The sequence below is a fragment of the Lactuca virosa genome, chromosome 1 (assembly GCF_052849685.1).
Source record: "Lactuca virosa cultivar CGN04683 chromosome 1, Lactuca_virosa_CGN04683_v6, whole genome shotgun sequence".
Lineage (NCBI taxonomy): Eukaryota > Viridiplantae > Streptophyta > Magnoliopsida > Asterales > Asteraceae > Lactuca > Lactuca virosa.
In genome coordinates, this window is record NC_136426.1 from 97,734,087 (window position 1) to 97,746,938 (window position 12,852).

The window sequence follows — 12,852 nt, forward strand, 5'->3', positions numbered from 1 at the left end:
AAAAAAAACTCAAAAATAAGTTAGTTTATAAGTTAGGTATAATGCAAAAACATGTTTGTTTGAAATAAATCTATGTATTTAACAAATAATCAACACGGGCGTCTCGTTGATTTTGAAGGCCTAGTGCAAAAAATAAAAATGATCCCCTATATATATATATATAAGCAAAATTTGTTCATATGACGATAACTTGATAAATGTTATAAAGACAATAGAAAAAAACGATAATACAATAGTTAAATGAATCGCGACTCTCATAGCATTTTTCAGCCATTTAGAATATGTTTGTTCGTGTGTTACATTCGTTAATCAACGACAACAATCGGAATATAAAATGAGATGCCGTCAGATTTAGAAATTAGGAATAGTAAAATACTTAGTTGTTTAATTTCAGATAACAATAAAAAAGTAGAGCGAAAAGTGCAATATAAACACGAGGTGGAGTCTACTGGAATCAGAAAACCAAGAAAACAAAAATTCTTTTGAGCTTTGCTGGTTAATACAAATGGAAGTTTAGAATTGGTACAAACCGTAAGCTCTTGTTTATTGTAAATTTACATTAGCCCAAATGCAATTTTTAACTTTAAGCCTAATTTTTCAAAATGTGAGTTGTTGCAAACTGGATTGTCGATTGCTAGATTGTGAACATAATCATATGTAAAATTGGGCCGTGCGATAATCAACCAAACCTTTATTTATAACTTTATATGTATTTTGTTTATTTACTAAAATAAAAAGAAAATCAAACGGAATAACTTATCATTAAATTTGTGAATCCAATTATATATAACAAAAAAATGTTATATACTTTAGAATAGGGATGAGATATAAAACCGGAAAATCGGACCAAAACAAGATTCAATATAATCGGAATATGTTAAACCGGTCCGGGTTTTGGGTCTAAATATTTTTCCTTATCCGGATTCCGGGTATAAGCCCAACGGGTCCGGGTATTCCGGGTTTTAGAACCGGATTTGAAAGAGGAACAAAAACCGGATATTCCGGGTGTTAGAACCGGATGTGAAATAGAGAACCGAACCGAGTTAATGGCTTTGAACTTTAATCATGTCTTTTTAGTAATTGTTTTTGGATATATTCATTTATTTTAGAGATGAAACTTTTCACATATTGTCTTGACGTCATAACATATATTAAGTTCAAACCGGTTCCATAACCATTAATTTTTTCAAAACATGCAAAAAAATGAATATGACTTGGTATCAATCTGAATACATAAGTTATATTAAGTCCTATAATTAATTATATTATGAATCCAAAATGTTGTATTTTCTTTTTTGCTCCATAAGTTCAAGCATATCAAACGCAGCGGATTAAACTTAGTGGATAAAACATGTTACATTACTTTCTTGCTAAATACAACATTATATATGAAAACCTTTACTAAATGAACAATTTGAGCAAAAAAAAAAACGTCAAATTTAAGGGTTTCCGATTCCATTTCCGGTTTTCCGGGTCTAATACACGAATCCAGTTCCAATTTTCAATTTTCGGTCCCAACCGGTTCCATATCCACTTTACCCTATCCGATACCCGGAACCGAACCGGAACCGATTCCTATATACTGGCCTGGTTCTCAGGTCTTATAATCAATCAAATCAGGTTCCCGGGTTTTCCGGGTCCGGGTTCAACGGTCCAGATTTGAACCCACTTTTCATGCCTATAATTAAATTTTTAAAAACTTAGAAAACTTATTGATATATGATTTCTATGAATAATTGATTTGGAAGAATTTTTTTGGGAAAATACCGCAAATAGACAAAAAATGGGGGTCAATTTCTAAATTTAGTCATAAAACTAGAATTTTCCAGCTATAGACATACATTCCGCGGAGGACCCTCCGCGGACCTCTGCGGAATGACGTCATCTCCGCGGACCACCCGAAAGTCTGATTTTTTAACGTTTAAAAGATTGTTCCGCGTAGGCCCTCTGCGGATACAATAACACCTCCGCGGAGTGAGTTGTTTGGAGGTCATAAATTCCTTCGCGGAGATGATGACGAGGAGCTCCGCGGAGAGAGTAATGTCTCCGCGAAATGGGTTGTTGGAACGGAATTGTAGAGGGTTTTTTTGATACAAAGCGTTCTTTTTCAATTTTTTAGCTCCATTTGGTCGATAGATCAGTTCTTTTTCCTTTGATTTTCAAAAAAAAATATGAGTTTTGTTATTTTATGTACTGGGGGTTTTTGGCAGATAAGTAATGGGATTAACACCTACGTTAGACCAAAGTTTAACAACTTAGGTTTGCTGCTTCCGCCAAATTTTGATCGTCGAATATTGTTTGATTTGGTCAAAAGTAAGGCTAATGTGTTCAATAGTAATATACCATTGTCATTTCAACACCCTATTCATGGGTATGTTATGAATATTTTAGACGAAGAAGATGTTCAGTAACTCAGAAATGTAATTTCTGAAACGAAGGAGATTGTGCATTTGTATTTAGAGGTGTTTCAGGGATTGGTCGAACAGACAGAAGCGGTTGAGAAAGTTGTACCATACAATTTTGAAAACGTTGTATCTGATAATGTTGAAGAGTGTCCAGAAGAAGAAACTGTGGCAGTGAATACGGTTGAAGAAAAAAATTTATATGAGTTTGGAAGACTGACTTACAAAACTTTGTCAGACGGTGAAGAGTCAAATGAAGGATGGTCAGAAGATGAGTTCACACACGGGAAAAAAGCTGCAAACATATTTTACGGTATGCCTCCCATACCTGATTGTCCTAATCCTATTGTTGAACCCGGACCATTTCACAGTTTAGGTCCAAATGATGATATGTTTGTTCGTCAAACATATGATAACAAACAACAAATAATATTTGCTTTGAGTCTTAAAGCAACCAGAGAAAAGTTTCAGTTTAAGACCAAACATTCTAACAAATATCGTTATGAGGTATATTGTGAAATTGAGAACTGTAGTTGGCGTTTATATGCAAAACGCCTTGATCCCACTGATGAATTTGAAATCAGGACTTTCAACAACGTGCACACATGTTCGTCATTACAAATACACCCTAATCATAAGCATGCTAATAAAAAAGTGATGGGTACTTTATTGCATGAGATTATGGGAAAAACTCGTTCCAAGGTTTGGAGGCCTAATGAAATATCAAGAGATTTGAATGCTTTGCTGGAAATCAATGTAGATTACAAACAAGCTTGGCGTGCAAAACAATATGCTATGGAATTGTTGTTGGGATCCTCTGAAGAATGTTTTTCCAAACTTCCTATTTATTTTCACAATTTGAAGAGGCATAATCCCGGTACAGTGGCCTATATTCAAACAGATTCTGAAGATTGTTTCGAGTGTTGTTTTTATGCCATTGGGAGCACGGTAAATACAAAAAACTTGTTGTTATTTAATATATAATTTTTTTAAACAAATTACAGAGTGTTTATGTGTTCCATTTTAATATATTGCAAATACGAGCGTTCAAACGTTTTTGTCGTAAAGTTATAATTATGGATGGTGCCCATTTGAAGGGTGATTTTAAGGGAACCATATTGCATGCAGTAGCTATGGATGGGAACAACCAGATACTACCCATTGCGCACGGAATATGCAAAAAAGAGAGTGGTCTTACTTGGACATGGTTTCTTGAAAAGTTGTATGAATGTGTTGGTGATTGTCAAGAGTTGACTTTTGTAACTGATAGGGCCGATGCAATTCGGGTTAGTATTGAAATTTTTTTCCCACATGCTCATCATGGCTTGTGTGCTTTCATCTACTAGGAAACATAGTACATAGGTTTGGGAAAAATGATAAAACAAAAGTGTTGTTTTGGAGGCTTGTGAAAGCTTACAAAAGAAATGTTTTTGAAGAATTGTGGTATAGATTTAGTTCTACTAGGCCGCAAGTAGCAGCGTATCTAAGTCAAATTCCCCGTGTTAAATGGACTAGAGCATATTCGTTGTCGAAAAGGTACGATTACATGACCTCGAACAGTGCAGAGTCCATGAATGCTTTATCTGTAGATGTAAGGAAGATGTCTATAATACCCCTTCTTGAGTTCTTCCGTCATCTTTCATAGGAATGGTGTAACAAGCGTCGTATCGAAGGAGGTATGAATTTAATTTGGACTTTAATTAGGTCGAATAATAAGTTAATTATATATATCTTCTTTACAGGGAAACGTTCAACAGTGCTAACCGAGTAGGCTGAAAAAGTAGTTAGTAAAAATGAAGAGCGTACGACAGGATGGTCCGTTGCTGGTGTTTCAGATGCAATATATCAAGTGCATGATTTCAAACATGGTGGCATAGTTGATATGAGGCAAGAGACTTGTACATGCAAATATTGGGAAGGAACTGGGTTGCCTTGTGGTCATGTCATAATGGTCTTGAAGCACTTGAAAAAAACTAACTTCGGACATCTGGCTATAGATGCTTACAAAATGGAAACGTACCGAAGTACGTATGAGGAGCCGGTTTACCCCCTTCCAGAACCGTGTGATTGGGAGATTCCTGCTGAGATGATGGTTGTTAAACCCCCGATAATGGATACACGTCAAGCTGGTAGACCGAGAAACAGAAATCGTATCCCGTCACAAGGTGAGGAACCTATAGTAAGAAGGTGTAGTAGATGTGATAGTACAACACATAATGCAGCGACTTGTCCGACATTGGTCCCAAAGAAACAAAAAAAGGCTACAAAAAGTAGTGCAACATCAGGTAGTAACACAAAAGGGAAAGGGAAAGGGACAGAAGGGACTCAAGAGATGCTAGAGACGCACGGGACACAAGAGACGCGTTGGACGAGTGGGACGCAGAGAGAAGACTATTGTTCAACGTTTGATTTGAATGATTGATGTTGTATTTATAATTAATTATGTTTTGTTTTAGAGGACATTAATTTGTGTATTTGAAATGATGTGTTTATTTTAAAGATGATGGGTAATATTATGATTATATTAGTGCATAATTACTAGTAGAATAATAACTAATACTCGAAGATAATACATTCAACAAACCAGAAACATATAGTAAACGTACAACAACAATAATTAACTTAAGGGAATTGCAAAGGATACTTTTCTTTCTCCATTGTTATGTAGTCGTCCCTAATTCTTATTTTATCTTCCATACGGTCCTTTTGGCTACCAAGTTCTATCATTTCTGCATCCTTGTCAGCAAGCCATTTTTCAGACCGTTTGATATTCTTCTTAGTTTTTTTATCCATTCCTCATGATCTTTGATTTTTTTAGCAATCGTCATCCTTTCTTCAACCTCTTTGCACTCCGCCGCAATGAGGTCACGACGTTCAGTGAGAGCTCGAGATGAGTCTTTATCTTTTTTTTTTGTTCTTCAGCCTATTGTAGTTGTTGCAAAGTATCCTCCGATATATACGGCTCTCTTGAATTTGGTGATGGGGCAAGAAAAGGGTCGATCGGATCACAATAGAAACAATCAACTTCGTTGCACGAGCAAATATACAAAGTTGAAGATGAACTCATTTTAAATTTAAAAAAAATTATAACTCTATACCAAAAATCCAACGACCATCCATGACTATATATAGTCCCTTCCATTCCGCAGAGAGCTGTTGTCAGTCCGCAGAGCTTTTTGTCAGTCCGCAATAATGTTTGTCAGTCCGCAGAGCTGTTTGTCTAGTCGTTGTCATCCATACATTACAATTATGGGAATACAATTATTTATATAAAGGTAAACATTTTTTATTAAAAAGTAAAGAACGCCAACAGACCATTACAACTACGGTTAACATAGAACTGAATACAAACTAATATTCATTGTGATCCATACAATACAGTTCAATTGAATTGTCGTGGAGGTAAGACCACAACACTTTCAACTGGTATTTCCCAATGCCTAAGGGTTGGAATAGGATTGACCGTCTCGGTTTGATAAGCATTTCGATACACCGTTGTACTTAACTTTAAATTTACCATTTGCTGGATTTCTGCAATTTCGAGTCTTTGTAGTGAAGCTATAGCATGCTCACAAGGTATATCGCATTTTTGCCATTTACCGCAACTACAAATACCACGGTTTAATTGGATAGATTCGGTTGTTGAATACTTAGTCACTTTATATCTGTCGCCAACAATATGCGTAATCCTACAACCATCCGAGTGGATAAATCTTTTATGAATCACCTTAAGTGCATAAGGGGTTAGAAGACCATGAAAATCCCCTGTGAAATGAACTGAATCAAAAAACATAAATTATGATGTCATAACGTATAATAACATATCAATTCACCATTTGAGTGATGTCATAACTTATAATTACCTCCAAACGCAGCACGTTGAAGATACACTGCTTGCATCGAGTCATGGACCATTTCAATGATTGTTGTTATTGGAAACTCATGTTTGTTTTTTTTAAACCAATTGACAACAACGGGAATGTCAATGAATTTAACATTGAAACGTACTCTTGGAAAACAAGTCCGTACCCATTTTGCAATGGGAATATTGTCAAGCCAATGAAGATCATTCCCATTAACCTCATTTTTTAAGTTGTTCAAACATGCATAAAAATGAGATAAATTATACGCTTTACAAGTCTTCCAGAACAACGGATCTACGACTGTATTGCTTTCGATGGAAGCGCGTATTTTCTCGGCTATATTTTTACAACAATCGCCATGATATGAATCAGGGTAGACTCTTTGAACTGCAAAGTCTATAGAATTAGACATATGGCTTATGAAACCAACTTTTGTATTGTCACATAAACATTCTTTAAGCCTTCTCATGAACCATAACCATGAATTGTCACGGTTTATGGTTCCCAAAGCAAACGCTATGAGAAGGGGTTCATGATTTCCATCTAAAGCAACCGCAATGTACATGGATCTTACATACGCCCCAATTAGAGGTACTTGACCAACGAATATGATTGGTATCATAGACGTGAGAAACGTACGAATCTATAAGTCAACATAAGAATATTAGGCATATAACAACTTGAAATAACTAAATATTTATTTACTATAAGGGGTTACATACCACGCATCCCAATGCCACGAAACAAATTTGGAAACGATTGTACTGATCTTTCGTAATGTACGTTAGGATTGGTTCTTTGCAGATTATGGAAAAAAGTCGGTAGGCTGGAGAAAATTTTTCTTAATACCTGATTGACTGAACTCATTTTCACAACTTTCGACACCTTGTAAATTTTCGTCATGGTTGTCCAATTTATAAGGAATTAGTATACATTATTCCGCAGAACTTACTTGTTAGTCCGCGTAAATGACTTGTTAGTATGCGTAACTTATTTGTCAGTCCGTGTAACCTGTTTGTTAGATTATGTTATTTGAATGTATGGTTTCGTAACATTTGTTGGTGAATTATTTTTCAAAAAATAAAGGATAAATACCATATTACATATAAATAAAGCAATACAAGAACAATACAAAACGCAATACTAGTTAAAAAAACGGGACATTTTTCAAAAGATTCCAAGGGGCTTCATACTCGAAACTATGTCCGTTGCTAATGGATTTGTATTCTTCTTTAGCCGCCTCCAAGATGTCTTCCTCAGTATCATTCACACGATCGTCTTCAATCTTATTATAAAGATCGTTGAATAACACAACTTCTGTTTTCAATTCATACCATTTTGCAGCTATATCAAGCGTGCTGCGATGGTTTTGTATGGTGGTTTCAGCGTCAGTGTTGAAGGTATTCGTTAATAGGACCCAAAACATTCTATCCTCCAAACTGGTGTTCTCTTTGACATTAATATATGCACGAGTTAGATGCAAATACTCGTTAGTGGTCCATGGGTTTGAACCCAATGTAAAACATACAAAGTACATGAACTAAAATAGCTTAGATGAAGTGATACATAATTTTTTGTCGTTTTATATAGACATGACAGTCCGCAAATATCCAATGATCATCCATGACAATATATAGACCCTTCAACTCCGCAGAGAGCTATTCGTCAGTCCGCGTTACTGACTTGTCAGTCCGCGTTACTGACTTGTCAGTCCGCAAAGCGAATGGTTAGTCCGCGTTACTGACTTGTCATTCCGCGTTACTGACTTGTCAGTCCGCAAAGCGACTTGTCATTCCGCGTTACTGACGTGTCATTCCGCGTTACTGACTTGTCAGTCCGCAAAGCGAATGGTCAGTCCGCGCTACTGACTTGTCAGTCCGCAAAGCGAATGGTCAGTCCGCGTTACTGACTTGTCAATCCGCGTTACCTATCTTTTTATATATAGTAAAGCACGTATCTATACGTCTGAATTACAGGTAAGGGATCATTTCACAAAATGGCATCCAATGTACCAACGTCTTCAAATGCAGCTAATCTGTCTAATGCGTCTGCTCCAACAAATGGTACATCTCCATGGACGACAACAGAGGAGTTGGTCCTAACAAGATATTGGATTACCGTTTACGAGGGTCTACCGGTAATGGCTCCCCTTAATTGCCTTCTTGGTGATGAATGGTCCCGCTTAGTAGCTTTGTTCAACTATAAGGTGGGACAAGGACAAGAACGACTAAACCCGATATTGTTAGTAAATGGATGGATTTAAAGACTAAAGTCACATGGTACAATCGATGCTACAATTATGAGAAAATGCGATGCTCTGATGCTGATGATGAAAAACTTCTTAAATACGTGAACGGATATTACCTGTGCCAGTTTGATGAAACTGAGTTCGAGTATACAGACGTTTGGAATCTGGTTAGAAATAAACCCTTTTTCATGTAGACGACTCTTTTATTCGTAATGTTCTATGTAATGTTTGTTAGTCGTTCATCTTTTATTTGTAATGTTTTCTGTAATGTTATTATGTTATTTCACATGTTTGTAATATATGTTGGTGAATTATGTTTCAAAAAATATATGATACAAAAGTTGTTTATATTAAACAAAACTACTAAAAAAAAGTATTTCATAATAATGTATACAAACTTCCACACATCAAGTTATTTAGTATCTCAAATAATATTTGTCATCCTATTTCTGTAGAGAAATCCCGCATCTCTACATTGTTTATCACTCTTCACCGGTACCCCCGAAGCAATCATTTCCATATACATGCTTACGAATACTCCACAATGCCCTTTATTAAGAATATATTCTTGTTGTGGCGCGTCTACAATATCAATAAACTCCACAACTGCGTTGTCTTTGTGTCCATCGGGGAAATCCTTCCGGTAGTCAATCGCATCTAGCTCTTCGATTATACTATCCCCAAAACTTTTGAATTCTCCACCAGTCAAGTACGTTGTGAAGTAATTCATAGATCGTGCTGAATCATAAATGTGTACTTTCCAAATATCTAAATGTAGCACTGCCAAAACCCAATGGGCATGAGGAACGTTTATGGGGAATAGAACCTGCAAACAAAAACAAATTTAATAGTCATTAATTCGTTTCCTATATAAAATAAATAATTAATAAACTTAACTAACCATATCCACATCCTTCCATTTAGGATGGCCTCCGACACCATTTGCTATATTCCTAAGAAAATATGTTTTTCCGTTTTGCAAATTAATTTCTTGAGGGAATATCGTCCACCTTGCGTTCGCCGGCTGTCTTTCCATGAGCAAGGCACTCCATATCGCAATATGCTGTACATTTTAAGATAAAAATGTTACAGTTTTTTATATAAATTATCGTCTAAAAATGTAGTTAAAAATTATATTTAACGAATGTTACCGAAGAAATTAACCACCCAGCGTCAGTAACTGCAAGTAACCTCGACCAAAACTCTACATCCAATGTGAGCATATGCAGCCTATGCTTAGTGTTTAGGTTGGAAGAGATCGTATTCCAGTCTTTCCAAAAACTCAACGTACTGGCAGCTTCAACACTGTCGAGCAGGAGATGATTTGAAACATCATTACTCTCTTCATTCACAATGTCTTCATTTGGTTTTTCAGGACTCTTCACCACTTTTTTTCTTTGCTTTGGTGATTTTCTTCACTTTTGGTGTGAATTGCAACTAAAAAATTAACATGTTAAATAATTATCAATACGGTAATATTTAAAAATATACCAAATTTAAAATATGAGTTTTGTACCACTGTGAACGGAGTCCGCTGATACCATGGAACACCCATCTTTCGTTGCGGCCTAACAATAGGAGTCATTTCTTTTGTGTGATGTTCACCCACGTCCGATGACTGCTCAACATGCGTAGGTGTAGGCCCAAATTCCCCCTCCAAACCATGAGTACCGATATCATCATAGTCAAAATGTGTATCATGGTAATATTTTTCTTCCTCCTCTTCATTTATCATCTCTTCCTCCTCTTGAAACCCTCTGTCTGGTTCAACATTTGTGTCTGGTTCATCTTTTTTCTGTAATACACGGTCTACTTTAGAACTTAAGTCAGCCACAACGCCTAGTAGACGCTTCACTAATGCCTTTGTGCTCGTCTTCTTCTTCTTTACCAATCTTGATGTGTCGTTTGACATATAACTTGTTTCAAGATGTTGCGAGGAAGAAGCATTTGTGGCAGAATCAGTCGAAGATGTTTCTATTTCGGACTTGTACATCCTTCTTCGAGCAGGCGAGGCAACATGAGGTGGACTATTTCGGACAGGACTATGTTGCCGTGGGGGAGACTCTACAGGGTTAAGAGTCTAATTGACATAACGAACATAAAACGGCAACATCAGCTCCTCCGGGTTTGCCACGACATTAATAGGTTGGTTGTTAGGCTGCAAAAATCAGATTATTAGTTTAACATGAAAATACATTGAAATTTGTAAATATAAATGATTGTTAATATAAAAACCATACCACAAACACGTTCATTATTCGACAACATTGAACCCAATTTAACGGTGTTTTACTTCTCCACGCCCTCATCCGTGACAATTCTGTCGGCGTGTGTATATAAAACTTGATTGCCTCTGGGAACGTCTCCAAAATTCATATCTATGAAAAAAAAATGTAAGTATCGTTCTATTATACTATAAAAGTCATGATACAAACTTATTATATAATACAAAACGAAGTTCAAATTTTTATAGTATAAAAAACTAAACAATCATAACTATTAAATGCATTAGAAAGTAACCTTAAACGGAAGCATAAAACCAGGAACGATATACTTGTGTACTTTCTTCGATTCGGGATTGGCCTGCTTGAATTCTCTAAATTCTTCTATTTTCTTAAACATTCCACGCATCATACGCGAAGTATATTTGCACAAATACGCACCCCATGCAAACCTACAATTTTCAATTTATTTATTATAATTAGTGCATTGCATACTACTGCGGGAATGCCTGTTTTAAATGTAAAACCTGTTCCAATCATCTATATTATCAGCAAGCTTGTATACTGCTGCAGGAATGCACGTTTTAACGTCCCGTCCGTGTAGACCCTTCAACATAAAAACAAGCTAGATAAGCATCACAACATCTTCATCTTGTAGTGCCAAATAATTCGGGGACATAATCAAGTCTTCTAAATCTTTCAGCTGCAAACGTGCATCAGAAATATCTGGGAACAACCGAGCACGGAGCTTTGAATTTGACTGGCCCTTTTCGTCATAGAGTAAATCCACATAAGGACCAACTTTTAAACCACAAATCAGAATATATTCAATTTCACCAAAACCCAACTGGATCCCCTCTATATCAAACATAAACCTCCCCATTTCAAATATTTGTTGACACCTTACTTCGTGCAACATCATCATATGCACAAGTAAGGGATCACCATGTGGGATATGCATTCCTAAGAATATTCCAAAGGGGGAAGCTTCGAATAATACTCGTTGTGATTGTGTTAGGCGCGGAAAATAATCTTTAATGATAGTCCCCACCACGCCTTTCAAAGTTAAATCCGCTTTTTGATTGAGATATTCGTGCTACACACCAAAAAAAATAAAAAATATTATTTCATTTAAAACATTACTAATTGAAAAAAAAAAATATTATTCCATTATGAAATAAATAGCAACATACTTAAAAGCAGAAAAATAAAAAATTGTGCAAAAACCATCGCTCCGCGGAGGCTAGAGGTCATTCCGCGGAGGCCTCTCTGCGGAGTGACCTCTTGCCTCCGCGGACTGATGGTTTGTTGGATTATAACATTCCGTGGAGAAAACCATCACTCCGCGGAGCACCCTCTGCGGACTGACGTCCCCCTCCGCGGAATGGATCATCCCCAAAAAACGTATCTGTGATTTCTAAACCTAGAAATCCTAAATCTTTATACATATTCAATGTAATCAAAATGGGTTTTCCTCTAATTTGAATCATATTCGACAATTTCGACATTAATAATTAGATGAGAATGTGAGAAATACCCGGGAACCGTATCCGTCGGCCATAACATCGGGGAATTCGGGGTCCATCGGTGACGAAAAGAGCTCTGCGACTCGATTTCGCCGGATTTGAAGTCGTTTCAAGTTGAAGTCGTCGTCGGAGTTGAAGTCGTCGCCGGATTTGAAGTCTTCGATCAAAGCCAATGCGACCCGATGCGGAGTGACGAAGAGGAATGGGGACCAGTGGGGACCAAAAGAGGACCCCTTCGTTTTTCTCAAAAAATATGGTTGAAATTACGAAATTACCCCCTCTACGCGGAGATTTCATGGTTCCGCGGAGGTCCGCGGAGGGTCCTCCGCGGAATGTATATCTATATCCGGAAAAACCTTTTTTTATGACTAAATTTAGAAATTAACCCCCATTTTTTTGTCTATTTTCGGTATTTTCCCAATTTTTTTCCCTACTATAATATAAAAACTCATAATTTCAATTTCATTTCAATTTTAATTAATTAATACATATACTGCCTTAAGAGTTTAAAAAGGTAATGTGTTTGTCTATTTTCGGTATTTTCCCAATTTTTTTCCCTACTATAATATAAAAACTCATAATTTCAATTTC

The 12,852-nt window shown here is 36.4% G+C and overlaps 1 protein-coding gene across 1 annotated transcript; it reads right to left on the reverse strand.

Moving 5' to 3' along the window:
* Window positions 1-5,784: 5,784 nt before the first annotated feature.
* On the reverse strand, window positions 5,785-7,168 carry LOC145117617 (uncharacterized). The gene is made up of 3 exons (XM_079053920.1): window positions 7,115-7,168; window positions 6,266-6,908; window positions 5,785-6,179 (listed from the first exon to the last, which is right to left on the reverse strand). Exons 1-3 carry the CDS (start codon window positions 7,166-7,168, stop codon window positions 5,785-5,787), a joined length of 1,092 nt encoding a protein of 363 aa, XP_078910046.1.
* Between the last annotated feature and the right edge of the window lie 5,684 nt (window positions 7,169-12,852).

What these genes read in the sequence shown, in the direction of transcription:
- LOC145117617 (XM_079053920.1), bottom strand. Translation starts at nt 7,168, where the DNA reads ATGACGAAAATTTACAAGGTGTCGAAAGTTGTGAAAATGAGTTCAGTC. An exon ending in AAATGAGTTCAGTCAATCAG is followed by an intron (nt 6,909 to 7,114) that starts GTATTAAGAAAA and finishes GTTGACTTATAG; the next exon opens with ATTCGTACGTTTCTCACGTC. An exon ending in TCAACGTGCTGCGTTTGGAG is followed by an intron (nt 6,180 to 6,265) that starts GTAATTATAAGT and finishes TTTTTGATTCAG; the next exon opens with TTCATTTCACAGGGGATTTT.